This window comes from Mya arenaria, chromosome 6 (assembly GCF_026914265.1).
Source record: "Mya arenaria isolate MELC-2E11 chromosome 6, ASM2691426v1".
NCBI lineage: Eukaryota > Metazoa > Mollusca > Bivalvia > Myida > Myidae > Mya > Mya arenaria.
The window spans coordinates 58347981-58369478 of NC_069127.1; the positions used below are offsets into that span (position 1 = coordinate 58347981).

The 21498-nt window shown below is 34.7% G+C and overlaps 1 protein-coding gene across 2 annotated transcripts in view; it reads left to right on the forward strand.

The window, feature by feature from the left end:
* The window catches only part of LOC128239185 (uncharacterized), a 49504-nt gene that overhangs the window by 12725 nt on the left and 15281 nt on the right, over positions 1-21498 (forward strand). The window contains exons 2-3 of one of the 2 annotated variants that reach the window (XM_052955697.1): positions 1206-1831; positions 2596-4958. In XM_052955697.1, the coding sequence (XP_052811657.1) occupies positions 1206-1831; positions 2596-4958 (2989 nt within the window). Of the gene's footprint in view, positions 1-1205; positions 1832-2595; positions 11032-21498 lie in introns of those variants that run through there. The other variant, XM_052955696.1, reaches the window with a different exon arrangement.

Genomic DNA, 21498 nt, shown 5'->3' on the forward strand with positions numbered 1-21498 from the left:
TCCATATCAAAATACGCTACATTTAAGATATTTTCTACGGACAGCTGCCTATACAATTTTTGGTTGTGATTTTCGCTGTTCATTTAACTTTTAAAGCTCGCGAATCATTCTTTTTATATACAATGTCGTGTTTTCCCCTAATGATTTAGGAAACGGCGACATTGTATAGGAAATCAAATATATACATGGCATAGATATGAACAGGAAGTCATCTTGCACTTATTCCTGTAAATAACCATTACTGTTTCTCGATTACTGTTATGAAATTTTTTACTTCTAGTCGCGTTAACACCATAATCCAGCGTTATACCCTCCACTAACCAACGTTACCTCAAACACTTCAACTCGTAACGATTAGACACGGTTATAAACAACTCTGGTTTAAGTTAGGTGCGAACCCACGCAGCTACAATCAAGGAGAAAATAGAAAAATGACAACAAAACCTTACGCCCACAACTACTCATACACAAACATAAGGAAAACTTAACCATTAACCCTTTTGTTGAATCGCATGACTAACTCTTTTCAAAGTCTTGGACTTCACAGACAAAATTTGAGCTTATATTAACATTTGTTAAAGGGTTCCATCCATCAGTCTCTGAGTTTTAACATTTCCTATTGATTTGCCACACATTTTTGTCGTACAAATGATGTGCATTTTACAAAAACACGAGCGAGCTCCGTTTAGCTTGAATTTAAGATGGTACAAATATTTATCGATTTGGGAGGATGCTAAAATTATTGACCTTTCCACAAGTAAAAGCAAATCTTTACTTCCTTTTTTACTGCAGTAAGATACACATTAAAAATCCAGAATTTGTACAATACATCTATGTAAGATATGTTGCGTGACGACAAATCATCCAGGTTGAACGAATTTTAGAATTTTGAAAAAAATGACTTTTATGATATCTATGAAGTTTGTTTTAATTGCGGTTATAATAAGATCCTTGTTATATGATGTTGCGTTTTTTTTCGAAAGATATGTATAATCATGACGTGATCTCTAGAAAAAGGTACACACGCGACTATGTTAATTTAGATGATTTTAGTATCGGTCGCTCATTGTACAGTTTATTATAACTTCATTGTTATATCCTTGAGTTGTAATAACTTGTGTTAGTGGAATTAACGATACTTCCTAAGGAAGTAGGTTTCTTTGAATACATCATGAATTTGTATGTCATGACACAATTCATTTCAGCTGGTGTAATACATGCACAGCATGGAGGACGGAGCTCCTACGATTTCATTTGTTTCCTGGGAAGATCACGTGGTCTGAACTTAACTCATGGGAGTGGCCAAATGGTCCAAAACATATTGCAGAGGTTTTCATGATTGAACATTTCATGAAAACAAACCTGAATTTGGGAGACGTGGCTGTATCATTAAACATTTGGAAACGATGTTCCGAGTTTCCAAGAAGTCTTATACCAACAGCAGACGATGTAAGGAGCAGCCGAAATCAGTTATGCCATGATTTATTTGAATGTGATGAAAGTTTAAAGACTGAAGTGTTCACGAATATCAAAAACCTTATTCATCAGAATGATTTATATGTTCCGGATATTGGTGCCCTCCTAGGATGTATTCGAGACCTTGAAAATGACCAACTGAATGGTTATAAACAAGAAGTTGAATGCATTGTAAATGGGCTAAAACATTTGAACGGTAGATTAACTCACGTCGAAACACAAGTCAGCATGCTGTCAAAATATTTCTATGCGGTGATGTTCTTCATTTGCCTTGTCACCGTATTGACCTACTGTTCACGTAACACATTATCGCCGACATTGACAATGCCCTGGATGAGATCATCTGAAATAGGAGGTACGATTACACTTCGAAAAATACAGCTTTTGCAGTATATAATGAATACTACGAACTAAAAGGTGTAATACTAAACATTCAAAAAACCCAACCCCTTTTTATTTCAATTGCAATAAAAAAAAGATAAACACTTTGAATATAATACTGAAATTTGCTCTTTGCGTCAAAACAGTTGCCAATAAACAGCAGTTTGATAATGGGAGTATTCAAAATACCTCCTTTTGTTTGGTGTAGCATTGAAAACGTTCGCGTTATTTGATATTAGAGTATGATTTTTATTGCATTTCTGATTCTATTTTCGCCTTGAAGTTCAGATAGTTTTTTTGCTTCGTTTATAACCGGTCTTGCTTGCAACCGATTGTTTCAGTAAATATATGGTCTTTAATCTTCCACTAATAAGATTGTCCAAATGGGTCTGACTGAATAAATATTACGTCAGCATAGTATATAGTGGTTATAATGATCGATCAAAGTAACGTGTGATAGATCATTGGTAATCGTAGGTTGCATTGTCAGGGCTGTTATTCAATATTGGTCTTAATTGGATCTAGGTAAGATGTAGCTAATCGGAATACTTTAAAAACTGACCAATGGAGTGAATGACGTCGATGATGTATGACCATTAGATTAATTTAAGATGACTATTGAATACCAGCCAAAGACACCTTTAATCCGTTTTATTCACATGATTTTCGAATAATTGAGATGCATTTTACATTGTCCTGGCGTCTCAAGTAAACGGCGTTAACAGTTCTTTATTTTAGTTTCAGATTGCGTAACAGAAAACATCTACGGGGATTTTTCAATTCCATTAAAGTTGGAAGCTTATTTAAAACACCACAAACAGTTATTTGGACGAGAATGGCTCTTTGATCTAATTGATAATAGTATTCAGACTATGAATAGTTCCACACGCGGCCTAGTTCTAGAAGCGGACATGGGTTACGGGAAATCGGCTTTCGTTGCCCATACCGTATGCGCAGATGAACACAGCAAGGGTTATCGTTTAAGAAAAATGATAATAGCATATCATGTTTGCATATACGATGTTCTTTTAACGCAGAAACCCGGCCTGTTCGTTCGAAGACTTATATCAATGATTTCGAATTTTGTACCCGAATTTATGTCTCAACTATTGACTGACAGACAATGCTTTGAACACTACAATGGTGAATACTGCAATGAAGACTATCTAGGATGCATCGATATGTGCATAATACATCCGTTGCAAGAGTTATCGAGAACATATTTTACAACTTCTGCGAAACTGATCATTATCGATGCTATAGACGAATGTGGGAAGGTCGTCAACGAAAACGCGATCATTGAAATAATTCGAAAACGTTTCCATTTATTTCCATCTTGGATTAAACTGTTAGTGACAAGTCGTAAATTGGAGACACATGCACAGCTTCTGATGGATTTTGATGTGATATATTTGCCTAGTTTGGATAAAAGAAATTTGCAGGATGTACACTCATATATCAACAAAACTGAAATAAACGAGCAAGACAAACCGTCGACATTTCTTATTGCACAATTCTTAGTTGGATCAAATACTTTCAACGACAACAATACAACAAATCCTGACAGAGTTTATTCCATTGAATTTGAAAGAATTTTTGGAGAAGCATTTGAAAATGCAAGAACGATTTTTGAAGTTACAGCGACTACGTTTTTAACAAAAACAAAAGATAATATTTTAAAAGTTGTAACGGATTGCTCTACGAAAGACAAAGGAACATTAAACGATGAATTCGAAAAGGTGGGTCAATTCTTTATAAGTGTAAATAACACAGTTGTTTTTACCCACCTTTCCAGTCTGCAATGGTTAGAAAACACAGCTCCTAAAACATTCAGAATACAGAGAACGAATGGCCATACAATCAATGCTAAATTTTTACTAAATCAAATTGACAACATGCATATTATCGACACGGATATTGTCAACCTAGCAATACACATAATGGACTCTGAAACTATTGAATTAATTGATCGATTTAAAAATATAAGCCATGATCAAATAACGGTTTTGGAGAGGAATTTTTCTGAGTCCCCATTGATAAGATGCGTCAAACGTACTGACTGTTCAACTATACCTAGTGTTCTGTACTTTCATTTCAACAACACTGAAGAGCTTAGTGGCGAAAATAGTACTGCGGCGTACATTGCAGCTGCCACGGGGAAATTGTCAGCTTTAAAAAGTCTTTGTGATCATGGGGCTGATGTGAATTTTAGAGTAAAATCTTACCACGGAACAAAACGTGCAAACGTTCAAGTTGCTACGCTTATAAAACAGTGGGGTTACGGATTACTCGATATTGCCGCTCAAAATGGACATGTACACATTGTAAACTTCATTTTGACAGATACGAGTCTTTTCGGGAACTACACACATCACATATTGAATGGCTTTAATTTAAAGCCTGTTCATCTTGCGTGCAAGTGTGGTTGTGTTGTGACTGTCAAAGAGTTTTATCTACATAATAAAGAAATCGTTGACTGGCTATGTCTTTATTTTGCATCGGAAGGGGGGCATTTTGATTTGGTGTCGTACTTAGTGAATGAATTGAATATAACCGACAAATGTCGGGATTGTAATAAAGAGTTGACTTGTCTTCCCAAAGGATCCTTCCGAATGCAAGGAGGGGAAGTAGAGATAGTTAGTCTTTTTGATGAGTGGGGTAGTTCGTCATGTGAAAGTGCGCTTCATGCAGCAATTCGAGGGGATCATATTGACATTATGAAATCAATCCTGTCCTCTGATGGAGGCTCAACACTAACCTGTCTGGATCGAAGAGGAAGAACCCCATTGATTACAGCATTTCAAACTGATCGAAGCGAAATTGTGAAATATATCATTGAACAACATTACAATTTTGTGAATAGAATCTGTGGAAATGCCACGGGTATCAATGATAAACATCAGCTTAATAAACGGGAAGAAGTTTTACTTAAAGGTTATGAGTGTCAATCGAGTCTTTGGCTTCAGAAAAACATCGCAGGTCAAAACTTAAGATTTGATGATAACGAAGAAGCTTTAGAGTTCTTTACCGAAGTTACAACTGGGTGCTTACCAGCTCATTTTGCTGCTTGCAGCGGCAACATTCGGTTTCTTCAACACCAGGTATTTGACCAAATGATTGACATATTAGCACTGAAATGTGACAACAAATACACGCCTTTGCATTCGGCTATCGTTTGCCAAAATATAACTTCGTTTGACTTTATTGTAGATCAGGTTCCTGGGGGGGAATTATACCTGAAATCAGAACGAAGCTCTTTCTTTTGGTTTGCTATAAAAGAATCACCATTCATATTAAAGGAGTCAACCAAACAACCGCTGTCGGATATAATCGTTAAGTTGCTTTCTCGTTTTCCGGATTTGTTATATGAAACCGATGGCTTTGGAAGAAATCCTTTACATTTCCTTATCCAGAATGGACATTCCAACACGCTTAATTGGATCATACGCATGCTTCATGGCAATTTTGACATCTTAATACAACAAAAAGACATGTTTGGCCATACACCAATCATGTATTCAGTTCGTCTACTAAAGAAACAATACGGGATTGCCATCTCTTTAAATAATTTCAAGACCGATGTCCACACAGTAAAACGCGCGTTTACTCAAAGCGAATATTCAATAATTACATGTTTGCAAAGAGCACATACTCAAAATATATCGCAATCTTATTCTGAAAAGGGGATTTTAAAGTTACTGGTTAAAAATCAACTTTTTGAATTATTTCACACGTTTGTTTTTGAAATACTCTATGACCAAAAAAGGTGCCAACCTGAAATATTTTATGTCATATTGAAAAATGATTTGCATGGATTTTTTGTGTGGTACTATTTTATAAAAAGAAACGAGCTGTCCGACGGCCAAATTCCCCAAAGTCCATGCCCTATACATAAAATTATCGAAAATAGAGCTTATTATGCACATCTCAAAAATCAAATCCACACAAATGCCGTATTACCACGCTGGAGTTATTTTGTTTTATATTTGTTGGAATCCGTAAGACCTTATATTTTAAAGAGCTGTGAAAAAAACCTTGGTAGAATTGGACTCGATGTAGCCATTGATCAAAAGTCTGTATTTTGGAAATCACTTCTTCTGAAAAATGGTTTGGTACATAGTTTTCCACTTTTTATGAATTTAAACGAATTTAAAGACGTATTGTTATTATTGAATAGGTTGTTAGATAAGGATTTAAGTTATTCATATGATGTTTGTTTACAAAAGAACATACATTTGTATGGAAATGGGGTGGCGTTCAGATTCAAAGATGATATGACAGATCATTATACAGAACTCGTAATTACAGGACCACATAACTTTTACGAATTGTTCTTCAAAACTAATTAAGAAGTACACATGTAACAGACCTCACCCTCAAGAACCCTTGAAAAACAGTATAAAATATTATTCGGTTGCACTAAACTGAAATCCGATCACCATTATGTATTTTCCTCGGGAATCAAGATAAAGTAAGCGTGGAAGACAATGACCATGAGCTAATCGAAACCTTAGTTTAAGTTTGCCTAAATTGTCTTTGCACGAAATAAATGAGTCTGTAGATAGTGTTTCTGTTGACAAATGAATGATAATAATTTTGCTTTAGACTTTATAATAATTTCTTCGGTCTTTTTGATGTTTCAACACGAAGCTTCAATAGTCTAATCTTAATGTGAGAATCATGCTAGGAAACTAATGGATGGTGAAAGTGGTATACCCTCCTTTGCAGGGTGAGTAAAAGAATTTTCGGATTTCAGAAACATTAACAATAACTTAAAAGCAACATTTTGATTTCGAACATATTCTTATATGGCTGATATATCACTATAACAAATTTATTCATTTTCAAAAGTATCGAGAAATGGTGTATTTTTGTCTATGTGCAGTTTATATAAATATTCGCCAGAGGGTTCTAAGCTAGTTAGTTTTCTTTCTTCTTTAAATTATGTTAAATCACTTGACACGTGAATGTTTATATGTTGATTTAATGTGTTGGTTTATTGTTCTGGTATTAATTTGTATTATGAAAATTATGTTTAAGGACGATGCACTTTGTACAAGTTTGAAATGAACACTTCTGCCTGTCTGCTGACTGCCTACCTGCCTGTATGTCTTTATTTCTCTCTGTCTATATTTATAGTACATATAATGTTGTTGTTGGTGTTGTTATGCACTGTGTTTTAGGGGAAATGAAACAGTTTGATTTGGCTTTTAGTTAAGGAGTAGATATTCTATTTAGAGGTCAAAAGTAATCAACAGTAAACAAAATAAAATGATCTTATAATTTATAGAGTTATGTTTTAATTGATTGAAATGGATTATATTGATATTGGATTAATCAATAACTATTACACCACAACTTACTTTCCAAATTATTGTAAATTATAATTTCAGATTGAAAAATGCTCTATCCAAGAAATGTATATATAAATTGTTGAATGTTTAACTGCTGAATGTATTTAATTTAATTGGAGTTTGAAAACAAACGTTACCTTATAGTAGTGTGAGCAATGTTTTGTTTCTTTGTCATGATAGACATGATCATCAATTTTCCCTTGATAATAATAATTACATCGATCATAATGTTCAATATCGTACACAATTCTTAGGTGATAAATTGTACTTAAGTTTTGAATATTGATATATGGTTAAAACTAGACAACTACATTTACAATCTAGAAACTGATGTTTATTTGTGTGCTGTTTATTAATGGTGTAAAGGATTACCTGCTAACGACGTAGTAAACATTGCCTTTTTTATTTGATATAAAATTACATTTATGACTTTGACCGAATTTGAACTGTGTATTTGGTCGGTGATTGGGGTTAGAAATTATTTTATTATGTATAATTGATTTACTAATGCTATTAATAATGATGACTATGTTGCAGACATACCCCTTCCTCGGGCCTCTGTTGAAAGCATTGCAATACATTTGGCTTACGGCTTCTTAATCTTTGAAAATCCACGGGATTACGTATTTGTAACGGCCGAATTGGCAATGACAGTGATTGTATGTCATTTACCTTTGCATCGCGAAATGGGTCGTTTGTTATTGGTTACCTGTTGTGCAAGCAATTTAATTTTGATGATATTATCGGATGTTATATGTGTCCATTCAATAAATAGAGTGATCATTGACCATTTGCGTTTACAATGAAAAAATGCTTACTGCGACAAGGAAAACGCAGAGCAATTTTGTTAAGCAGGGGTGTGGTGAATAATAATCTCAATATAAAGCGGGACTAATATCTAAATTATCTATGTTCAACATACTAGCGGAAAATGTAAATGTAAAAAATAGATATGATATTGATAATATTATACATAACTTTACACAAACCATTTACAGTATTGCTGATCCCTTGTTTGAAAAGGATTATTTATTTAAAGAAAAAACATGTTTCGTCAACATTTCATATCGTAATAACAACAATGGTTTGATGATGATTGTATAACAGCAAAACGTATTTACTCGGATGCTGCGAACATGTATAATCATTGTAAAACGAACACAAATAGAATACAAATGTGATCTTTGAAAAGTGTTTATAAAATGCTCGTTAAGCGTAAGCGAAACTTGTTTAAAGCTGCTAAAGGCAAAAGTATTGAGCAATTACTCTTTTCTAAGCCTAAGGCTTTTTGACATATTTAAAAAAAAGCAAAACGGAACAGTAGTAATTTCGTTGCATGATTTTACTAAATATTTTTCAGATTTAGATGATGATATGTTACAAACCGAAAATGTTGAAGCCGAAGCCTTTGTTAGAAATAACGATTTCTCAAATACAAGTGACAGTGTCGAACTGTTTTTTAAATAGAGACATAACCGTTGATGAAATAAATGCTGCTTTTAAGACATTACATCGTATCAAATCGTATGGGCCAGATGCCTTGTTAAATGAATATTTCATAGAATGTCTGGGTTTACAACTGTGTGATATGTTTAATGCTATTTTAAACAGTGGTTGTTTCCCAGATAGCCAGACTAAAGGAATTGTTATACCTTGATAGAAAAAGGGAGCAAAACATGATGTAAAAAATCATAGAGGCATTACCCTAGTTAGTTGTATGTCAAAACTGTTTACGACGATACTTAACAAAATAATAATATCTTTTTGTGATGAAGCAAATGTGTGTCAGATGCCGAGTATGGTTTAAGAAAGGGTATATCAACAATTTATGCTTAGTTTGTTTTATTAAAAAATATAACGAAACTAAACGTCTGTATTGTGTATTTGTAGATTTTAAAGAGGCTTTTGATTACATTTACAGAATTGCTTTATGACTTAAAATGCAAAAAAACGATATTAAAGGTAAAGCTTTAAGAATTGTTAATCATATGTAAAATCGGCTGTTAAAGTGTTAAATAATTATTCTGATTTTTTTCGAATATGTTATAGGCTTGAGGCTGGGTGAAGTTATGTCTCCTGTTTTGTTTTCTCTGTTTTAAGATACTTATGTACTATTTTTACAAACAGGTATGAATTCAGGCAGACTAAAGACTAAACTAGGTAACACACCTGAAGATATTAATAAGTTGCTGTCATTTTTAGAAGTTTACTCTAATAGATGGAGTCTAGAAGTCAATATAAATTAAACAAAATACATGGTATTTCGTAAAAGATGTGGTCTGCTAAGATATGAAAAGTTTCGATACAATAAATAATTGGATGGAAGAAGTTGTCAATGACCGCAATTGTTTGTGGACTGTATTCAATTAGTCAGATACATTTGCCAGAAATCATGAACACTCAAGTGTAAAAGCCCTTAAGGCACTAAATGTATTATAAGCTTATTGCAATAAGTATAACATCAAGCTAAACATTAGTTGTCAATTATTTGATGCTTTTGTTTGCTCAATACTAGGTTATGGGTCAGAGGTTTGGGGACTCGGGAAATCAAAAGAAATCGAGCGCATTCATTTGAAGGTTTGTAAAATAATTTAAAATGTACGCATAAATACTTCCAATTGTGCTATAAATGGGAAACTAGGCCTTTATATATTACGATATATTAGAATTTTAAAGTATTGGTTCAAAGTTGTTGAAACAGATAATGTTATAATCTAGGAAATATATAATATGTCTGTTAAGGACTGTCAAAATTGTAAACGTAATTTGTTTTCTGGTGGTAAAAATATTCTAAGCAAGCATGGCTATGCATATTATTTTGATAACCCACTGTTCTATAATGTTAACACATTAGTCAGTTTATTCAGAGAAACATTAATTGATACATTTAAGCAAACGTGGGGTAATGACACGTTCCAAACCTGTATAATGATTTTAAAAGTACATTAGACTTTTAACAATAAATGGAATTTTACCACATGACTTACGATGTTGTAATACTAGAAAAAGAGTGTCTGCTCCTTCATTAAGAATCCTCACCGGAAGATAATAACAAATAACAACATTTCTAGAAATGAATGTTATTGTACTTTTTTTATTTCCAATGATCTAGAAGACGAATTTCATTTCATATTATTAACATGTCCTTGTATATAATGATATCAGTAGGAACTACCTTAAGAAATATTCTATGTCAAACCAAGCATGTATAAGTTTATAGAACGGCTAAAGTCAGACAACAAAAATACTGTATTTAAATTATCCAATTATAATATAATGATAAGTTTATATCAGTTCATAGTCATATTTTATATTTTGCATATATGTTTTTCACGTGTGACAAATAATTCATATCTACTTATTGACATTGCATGTATCTAATATGTATTGTAAGGTGACATGTTGTATTGCCGTTATATATTTCTTTTTATATTCTATGACAATGTACCTTGTGGGTATACGTCAAATAAATATTATGTTTTGTTCTGTTCTGTTCTATTAATATCTATAAATAAATTCATTCTCGGTTTTTTGTTACTGTAAGATATTGTTAACATCTAACAGCCATATTCAATAATATTACTTTGAAATTGTTTAGGTTCGTAAGCACAATCATAAAAGTACTTAATTAGTTCCTCCATCCTTGTCATGACTTTTAATCATATATAATTTCAGTATTCTTTAAAACTATATAATCGTTTTGTACATGTTGTTGATGATATCCGAGTATCCTTGATTTTTACTATGCTGTAGTAATCATATTTTCTTTTTAATAAAACTGTGTACTTTCTTGTAAAAACTGTACTAGAATAAAACTTTAATCCGATAATTGTGTTATTTAAAAGAAATATTTCATTCCTCATTCTCAGTATCAAACATACATATATTTCCTAAATTTTAAACGAAATTGTCAAATATCTGTGTCCAATTATAGATGTAAGAAAACATGAATCTCCAGTGTTTAAGAATTTACAAGGGTAATATCTACTGCAGTACGACAACTTTGACTTTCTCTGTCGTTTTTTTAGCATTTGCAAATTCTAGGAATTTGGACAGTCTCATTTTTCGGACCCGGATTTGGAGAAATATTCAAGATGGCGGATAAATCGACAAATTATCGTGAAATTTCCGAAGTTGGTTTAAAGGCCAGCAACTGGATTATAACAATGGATAATTAAATTGAAATATGAATAATTAATTGATTTACGTCATAACCGTGTGGTAAGAAATGCTAAATTCAACGCAATATAAATGATGACGGATCGGGAAATGTATCTGGTGAATGGTCGAAATTTATACTGTACTGTTTTTCACTTATGAAACTGAATAACTTTAGTAAGGGTTGACATATCTTGACCAAACTTGGTCTATAGAAAGAATTTATGGGTACCTTTCATGGAATTGCGTTTTGGGTCCATAGGGTCAAGGTCAAGGTCACTGTTACTAAAAATAGAAAAACGGTTGAAACTGAATGACATTAGTTAGGGATGACATATCTTAACTAAACTTGGTCTGTATGAAGAGTTTATGGAGACCTTTCATGGGATTGGGTTTGGGGTCCCAAGGGTCAAGGGAAAGGTCAATGTTACTAAAAATCGATAAATGGTTGAAACTGAATTACTTTAGTTAGGGATGACATATCTTGACTAAACTTGGTCAATAGTAAGAGTTTTTGGAGACCTTTCATGGGATTACGTTTAGGGTCCCTAGGGTCAAGGTCAAGGTCACTGTTACTAAAAAAGAAAAACGGTTCAAACTGAATAACTTTAGTAAGGGATGACATTTCTTGACTAAGCTTGATCTATAGGAAGAGTTTATGGATACCTTTCATGGGATTGCGTTTGGGGTCTATATGGTCAAGGTCAAGGTCACTGTTACTAAAAATAGAAAAATGGTTGAAACTGAATAACATTAGTTAGGGATGACATATCTTGACTAAACTTGGTCTGTATGAAGAGTTTATGGAGACCTTTCATGGGATTGCGTTGGGGGTCCCAAGGGTCAAGGTCAAGGTCACTGTTACTAAAAATCGACAAATGGTTGAAACTGAATTACTTTAGTTAGGGATGACATATCTTGACTAAACTTGGTCAATAGGAAGAGTTTTTGGAGACCTTTCATGGGATTACGTTTAGGGTCCCTAGGGTCAAGGTCAGGGTCACTGTTACTAAAAATAGAAAAACGGTTGAAACTGAATAACTTTAGTAAGGGATGACATATCTTGACTAAGCTTGGTCTATAGGAAGAGTTTATGGATACCTTTCATGGGATTGCGTTTGGGGTACTAGGTTCAAGGTCAAGGTGACTGTTACTAAAAATAGAAAAATGGTTGAAACTGAATAACTTTAGTAAGGGTTGACCTATCTTGACAAAACTTGGTCTATATAAAGAGTTTATAGATACCTTTCATGGGATTGCGTTTAAGGTCCCTTGGGTCAAGGTCAAGGTCACTGTTACTAAAAATAGAAAAACGGTTGAAACTGAATTACCTTTGTTAGGGATGACATATCTTGACTAAACTTGGTCAATAGGAAGAGTTTTTGAAGGCCTTTCATGGGATTACGTTTAGGGTCCCTAGGGTCAAGGTCAAGGTCACTGTTACTAAAAAAGATAAACGGTTGAAACTGAATAACTTTAGTAAGGAATGACATTTCTTGACTAAGCTTGGTCTATAGGAAGAGTTTATGGATACCTTTCATGGGATTGCGTTTGGGGTACTAGGTTCAAGGTCAAGGTGACTGTTACTAAAAATAGAAAAATGGTTGAAACTGAATAACTTTAGTAAGGGTTGACATATCTTGACCAAACTTGGTCTATATAAAGAGTTTATAGATACCTTTCATGGAATTGCGTTTAAGGTCCCTAGGGTCAAGGTCAAGGTCACTGTTACTAAAAATAGAAAAACGGTTGAAACTGAATTACTTTAGTTAGGGTTGACGTATCTTGACTAAACTTGGTCTGTATGAAGAGTTTATGGAGTCCTTTCATGGGATTGCGTTGGGGGTCCCAAGGGTCAAGGTCAAGGTCACTGTTACTAAAAATCGACAAATGGTTGAAACTGAATTACTTTAGTTAGGGATGACATATCTTGACTAAACTTGGTCAATAGGAAGAGTTTTGGAGACCTTTCATGGGATTACGTTTAGGGTCCCTAGGGTCAAGGTCAGGGTCACTGTTACTAAAAATAGAAAAACGGTTGAAACTGAATAACTTTAGTAAGGGATGACATATCTTGACTAAGCTTGGTCTATAGGAAGAGTTTATGGATACCTTTCATGGGATTGCGTTTGGGGTACTAGGTTCAAGGTCAAGGTGACTGTTACTAAAAATAGAAAAATGGTTCAAACTGAATAACTTTAGTAAGGGTTGACATATCTTGACCAAACTTGGTCTATATAAAGAGTTGATGGGTACCTTTCATGGGATTGCGTTTGGGGTCCATAGGGTCAAGGTCAAGGTCACTGTCACTAAAAATAGAAAAACGGTTGAAACTGAATTACTTTAGTTAGGGTTGACGTATCTTGACCAAACTTGATCTATAGGAAGAGTTTATGGATACCTTTCATGGGATTGCATTTGGGGTCCCTAGGGTCAAGGTCACTGTTACTGAAAATAGAAAAATGGTTCAAACTGAATATCTTTAGTTAGGGTTGACATTTCTTGACCGAACTTGGTCTATAAGAAAAGTTTATGGATGATTTTATGGGATTGCGTTTTGGGGTCCCTAGATTCAAGGTCAATGTCACTGTTACTAAAAATAAAAAACGGTTGAAACTCAATTATTTTAGTCAGGGTCTACATTTCTTGACCAAACCAGGAATAAAGGAAGAGTTAATGGATACCTTTCATGGGATTGCGTTTGGGGTTCCTAGATTCAAGGTCAAGGTCACTGTTACAAAAATAGAAAAATGGTTGAAACTGAATAACTTAAATTAGGGTTGACATATCCCGACACAATTTGGTATAAAGGAAGAGTTTATGGATTCCTTTCAATGGATTGCATTTCGGGTCCTTAGGTTGAAGGTCACTTTACTAAAAATAGAAAAACAGACACAGGCTGAAGTTTTTCTGTCAAGCATAAAAAACCTGGTTTCGTCGCATTGCGGCGTTTCTTGTTTCATTATGAAAATACGTGGAAGAATGAATGATAAAAATATGGTATGAATAAATATAATAAATAAAATATGTATAACAAATCCCCTTTCCTAACCTCAGCCGCTAAACTTTATTTTGTTATTTGAAGAAAAGTTATTTGAAGTCAATTGGCTATAAAATCAGTTAGTTACGAGCTTTATATAAAAACACTGTCGTCCGTATAACACTACTCTAATTCTTATTCTTAAGCTTTGTAATATTTTTTTTTAATATTGTTTAAAAAACAATAAGACGAAATTCTGTAGGCTGAGATCTCAATAGGTTCAGGCTACTTTGTCTGTATAAATCTATCCTAAGGCGACAACCAGTAGGCGGAAGTGACTGTATATTCAGCGCAGTTTTTTTTAATTAGTATTTCTTATGGCGACAACTAGTAGGAGAGGTTTCAATATGTTCAGCTTTTTTGGTCTCTATGAGTATATCCTAAGGCTACAACCAGTAGGAGGAGGTCTCTATATGTTCAGCTTAGTTACTCTCTATTATTGTATCCTAAGGCTACAACCAGTAGGCGAAGGTCTCTATATGTTCAGCTTAGTTAGTCCCTATTAGTATATCCTAAGGGCAACAACCAGTAGGCGGAGGTCTCTATATGTTCAGCTTAGTTTATCTCTATTAGTATATTCTAAGGCGACACCCAGTAGGCGGATGTCTCTTTATGTTCAGCATTGTTAGTCTGTAAGTATATCCCAAGTCGCCAACCAGTAGGCGCAGTTCTACTTACGTACAGGCGACCAAGAGTAGGCGGAGGTCCCTAAATGTTCAGCTTAGTTCATCTCTTTAAGTGCATACTAAGGCAACAACCAGTAGGCGGAGGTCTCAATATATTCAACTTAGTGTGTCCATAAAACGACAGCCAGTAGGCGGAGGTATATATATGTTCAGCCTAGTTTTTCTATATAAGAATATCTTAAGGCGACACCAAGTAGGCGGAGGTCTGTCTATGTTCAGCATTGTTAGTCTGTAAGTATATCCTTAGTCGACAACCAGTAGGTGGAGGTCTCTATATGTTCAGCTTATGTTATACTCTATTAGTATACTCTTAGGCGACAACCAGTAGGCGGTGGTCTTTATATGTTCAGCTTAAATTGTCTCTATTAGTATATTCTAAGGTGACAACCAATAGGCAGAGTTCTTCTTACGTACAGCTTAGTTGGTCTCTATTATTATATCCTAAAGCGGCAACCACTCGGCGGAGTTCTCTATTTGTTCAGCTTAGTGTGTCTCTGTTAGAATATCATAAAGACACAACCAATAGGCGGAGGTCTCGATATGTTCAGCATTGTTTGTCTCTATAAGTATATCCTAAGGCTACAATCAATAAGCAGAGGTCTCTGTATCTTCAGCTTAGTTTGTCTATATAAGTTTATCCTACGGCGACAACCAGCAGGCGGATGTGTCTATTTGTTCTGCTTAGTTTGCCTCTATTAGTACATCCTAAGGCGACAACCACTAGGCCGAGGTCAGTATATGTTCAGCTTTGTTTGACATGTAGCTCAACCTCAGACCAAGCAGCCACGTGTTGATTCTCAACTTCAAAACAAGTAGAGAAACATTGTAACTCAATCTCAGAACAAGCAGCCAAACATTGTTGCTTTACTTCAAACCAAGTAGCCGATTGCTGAAGCTCAACAAGTGCAGTAGCTAAACTTCAGACCCAACGCTAAGCGTTGATGCTCAACGTCAAACCAAGTAGCCCAGTACTGAAGCTCAACCTTAGTATAGATAGCAAGTATTGCATTTCAACCTCAGACCAAACAGTCAAGCATTGTAGCTCAACTGCAAACCAAATGCTGTAGCTCAACCTTAGAGCAATTATCCATGCATTGATGCTCAACTTCAAACCAAGCAGCAAACTGCTGTACCTCAACCACAGACCAATTATCCATGCATTGATGCTCGACTTCAAACCAAGAAGCGAAGTGTTGAAGCTCAACTTCAAAACAAGTAGCCAAGTGTTAAAGCTCAACCTCAATACAGATAGCCTAGTACTGTGTTCAACTGTGTTCAAGCAGCCAAGCATTTCATATCAATCTTTAACCGAGGATCCAAATGCTGAAGCTCATTCTCAGTACAGGTACCTAAGTATTGTATTTCAACCTCAGCTCAAGTTGACAATTCCTATAAATAAAATTAAGAACAGGAAGCCTTTGAAGTTCAAACTAAGACCAATTATTGAAATTATTATAACTGAAACTCAGATCATGTAGCGGCACAGATAAAGCAGGCATGCTTTGTAGATCAACTTCGGATCAATTAGTCATGTATTGTACTGTAACGTAAGGCGAAGAAGCCAAATATTGTAGCTAGATCTTAAACTAAGTAGGCATATCCTGATCATGAAGTTCAAAGTAACAGCAAGAAGGCAGGTGTTGTTGCTGAAGATATACCAGGTAGCCAAATGATGTAGCTCAACCTCAGACAAAGTAGCTAAGTGTTGTAGCTCATGTCAAGAAGACAGTTGTTTTATTTTACCAATATGCCAAGTAGTCAAGTGTTTGCCTTAACTGAGCCAGTTCATGTTTTTAACCATGAATCAACAATGTTATAGTTAAATCATAATGTATACACACGGCAAACCTCTGGCATACACTTAAGCTGCAGCATTTGAAACGTAGTGATTGTTGGAGGCATTTGAGTAAGAAGTAATCTTCTCTCAGTAATATTAGCACTGATGATTGCGTTCAATATGTTTGACATTAAATGACAATATAAAGACCGCATATATTGACAGCGCAGAGCAATTTTGTAATAATCATAACTTTGCTAGTGACGACTGCATTTTATAAGGAGCTTGATTTTCAAATACCTGCAAGGGGATTTGAAAGAAGAAGCATAGGTCAGAAGAAAAATAATGCTTTTGCTGAAGATGAAGTATAATATGAGTATTTATTTGCTATTCTCGACGTCTTGTCGTTTTATCTGGTTGTGATTGTCAAAGAAATTCTTCAAAGTGGATTATGTTTCTGACATATGATGAAGTTATTTTCGATCCTTTATTTAAGGAAAAGAATGCCCCTGAAGGTAAGAATTATAGACGTTTTCCAAAACTTTACAATAATATTACATAAAAGCATAACAGAATGCGTTTAAATCACGATATCACAGGCGATGTCCAATTTGGTTTTAGTAGAGGTCGCTCAAAAAAAGATGTTTCCTGTATTGAATGTTGCCAGCTTTAAATTTTGGAATGAAAGTAAAATCCAAGTCTGTGGTTTATATATTTTAAACGTGCATTTGACAGTATATAAAGACATGGTCCATGGTTGAAATTATATTATCTAGGTGGACCTGGTAAAACCATACGTGTATTATACGATAAAAAGAACGTGTAAGAAACTATTAACACATTTTTGACTTCTTTGAATGTTCCATAGGCTTAAAGCAAGGGGAGTGTTTTCCCGATATTATTTTTTCTATCTGTAGAAGAATTGAAGTTGTAAATGGATAGTTTAAATGCGGGTATAGCCTTAAAATAAATATGTTTTAAACTCATGTGTTTTTGCAGATGAAATGGTAATAATCGGCCATTCCACTAAAGCAACATTTGTTAAATTTCTATTGTAAAAGATGGGGATTAGATGTTAACCCTGATTAAAGTAAGATGATCTTGGTTAAAAATCGCGGTCCTGTTAAACAAGCTGAAAAGTGGTAATACAACGGCTATAACCAATTAGCTGTTGACAACTTCAATAACCTTCAGACTGTTTTAATTAAACACCGAACTTAAATTCCAATCAACACTAGTTGGGAATGTTTAAATGCCGAACATGTTGAAAAAAGGTTCTGAAATTTGGAGGTTTGGACAATATAAAAAATAGAGCTCATTTAAAGTTTTGTAAATTGGTATTACACGTAGAAAAAGCCAACATCATTAAGTTCAATATATGTTGAAATTCGTAGATACCCATTGTATATAACAAAGTATACAATGGTAATACGAAGCTGTGGTAAAACACTCAAGTACGATAAAGTCAGGGTCAACACATTGTATAATGATCTTGTAGCAGACTATACGACAGGAACACCTAATTGGGCTAGTAATGTGAAAACAATGCTGGACTCAACTGGTTTTCATATGTTTGGAGTAATCCTACCTGTCTAGAAATGAAATCGTTTTATTAAACTGCTTAAAGAACGCCTTATTGATCAGTTTAAACGATCTTGGTACAACTCTATGAGTCACAGCCCCGTTTTGTGTACTTGTTGACATTTTTTTTTAAATTTCTTTTGAACGCTTTTTATATATTCAGGTATCTCAATAATACTGCTTCAAAGTATCGAATTCCTTGTACAATATTGAGACGTATTGAAACAAGGCGTTGTTGTAACAATTGAATTTCTCAATATCAACGCTATTGCACCATAAATAATAGTGGAGATATTGAAGATGAGTTTCACCTTGTTTGTGTTTGTAATTAATTTGATAATTTACGTAGAATATACTTAAAACGAGAATACTTTGTTAGGTAAATTACGACTATTCCATTCAACCTTATTTATGAAAATTTAAATTTAAATAATTCGAATATCGTCATAGCATTGTTAATAATGTATCGTAATCCATTTAACTTAATGCTTACGTTTAGAATTTACCTCTATTTAAAATATCTTTCTTCAAACATAAATATTGTTTACAAGGTACATGTTTATCACATGATATGTCTCTGATTGTGACAAATATAACATAAATATTTTACTTAACATAATAAATACAAAGATAATGTGTAAATTGATATCAATAATAATCCTATTATATATTTCGTGTCACACATTCAAACATATTGTTATATCGGTGTATATATGTATAATTCAATTAATCTTTTGATCATATAATGAGGAATACGTTTGAGTATAATTACTTAATAAATGTGTTGAAATCTTAGCGAGAGGCACAGAACGTACAACAACAACTCACAGACACTATACACATTTGTTAATGACAATAACACATTAAGGGACAAATAGTACCATGGAAACAACAGGAAAAACTAAATGATCCAACCACAGTCGTATAGATATCTTTAGTCTAAGATACACAATTCATTTTGAAAGTCTGAACAACAAAGAATAAAACCTATGAAGAATTTCTGGTTGTGCTCGTGTGTAGACGTAACGTAACTAACGGCGAACGGAACCTTATTCCTTTAATTAATAACTTTAACGATGCCAGTGTTTAAACTAATATATAGATCGTGTTTGTTTTTAAAATACATGTAAAGGACAAATTATGTTTAAAGTTTCTGAATAAACAATGGCATACTGAAACGTTACTGACGCAGATGTAACGTCAGTGCTGTGAAATTTAATGTGTTCCGGAATGGATCGGAAAATCTGATCCCAGAGCATGCGCGGAATCCAAGACTATCCGAGCTTTGAACATGACCGGTAACTCGTGTCGAGTATGTAAAAATACATTATTCTATCCTACTGACCAGACTTTCAATTGTTTCTAATTTAAAGTTAATGATAAATGATTGCTGCTTCGAAACAGGATCATAGACTTAATATTCAAAACGGGAAATTTTAATTTCGTGTTTAATAAATACAAAACATCATTGATGATAGCTATTGGTACATTTCCATATATGCCTGTTACATATCACTGTTTTGACTTTAAAGGTCAGACGTTGATGAATAGTGGCTATTTTACTTGCATGTGTGCTCTACATGATTGAAACAGTAAAGCCCTAACTTTTGAATAATAAGTCCAATATCATCTTGCTTGCCCGAATGGCAAAATCCGGTGGGATATTTGGTCCAGTGGAAAGCGAGAGGGCGTGAGAACCCGCAATGAAATCCGGATCTTGCCTTCGCAACTATCTGAAATGGATTTTGGAATTTCCCACCTCACCGGAAAAGTAAAAGCTGCCTTTGCAATTCTGTCGGGATGATATACCTACAGTAAAGTCATCATATTGTTCTACGAGGATTGACTTTTTGTCAAATAGGTGAAAGAAAAATAAAACCTGAGAAGAACTAGACCAGAGTAGAACCTATAAAATAACAAAACTTCCGGGGTAGAGTTTTTAGCCTCTGCAAGTGCTGTGCTAGGGAAATATAGTGGGCAACCTAGTAGTACCCCAACAATCAAGTACCCTTCATGGAAACATAGAGGGCAACCTGTCAGTACTCCAACAGTCAAGTGACCTTCAAGGAAACCTAGTTTGCAACCTCGTAGTACACCAACAGTCAAGTGCCCTTCAAGGAAACATAGTAGGCAGCTTGGTAGTGCCCCAACAGTTAAGTACCTTTCAAAGAAACATAGTTTGCAACCTCGTAGTACCCCGACAGTCAAATGCTCTTCAATGAAACATAGCAGGCAGCCTAGTAGTGCCCCAACAGTTAATTACCTTTCAAGGAAACATAGTTTACAACCACGTAGTTCCCCAACAGTCAAGTGCTCTTCAAGGAAACATAGTAGGCAGCCTAGTAGTGCCCCAACAGTTAAGTACCTTTCAAGGAAACATAGTTTACAACCACGTAGTTCCCCAACAGTCAAGTGCTCTTCAAGAAAACATAGTAGGCAGCCTAGTAGTGCCCCAACAGTTAAGTACCTTTCAAGGAAACATAGTTTACAACCATGTAGTTCCCCAACAGTCAAGTGCTCTTCAAGGAAACATAGTAGGCAGCCTAGTAGTGCCCCAACAGTTAAGTACCTTTCAAGGAAACATAGTTTGCAACCACGTAGTACCCCAACAGTTAAGTACCTTATAGGAAACATAGTAGGCAACCTGGTTGTGCCCCAACAATTAAGTACCTTTCAAGGAAACATAGTTTGCAACCTGGTAGTACCCCAACAGTCAAGTTACCTTAACATGTTGAGCCACACGCTGTGATGAGCAGCGGACACTGGCGGCTGTGCTAGGGAAACATAGTACACCAACAGTCAAGTAACTTTCAAGGAATCTTTGTGGGCCTCTGTCAGTACCCCAACAGTCAAGTAACTTAATACGTTTAGTCAGACACCGTTATAAGCATGAGACATGGTCTCTGCTAGTCGGTTTCCTGATAGTACCCCAACAGTCAAGTAACCATCAATGAAACTTAGTGGGCCACCTGATAGAACACCAACAGTCAAAAAACCTTCAAAAGCACAGTTAGACGCAATGATAAGTAGATTACAAGGACTGTG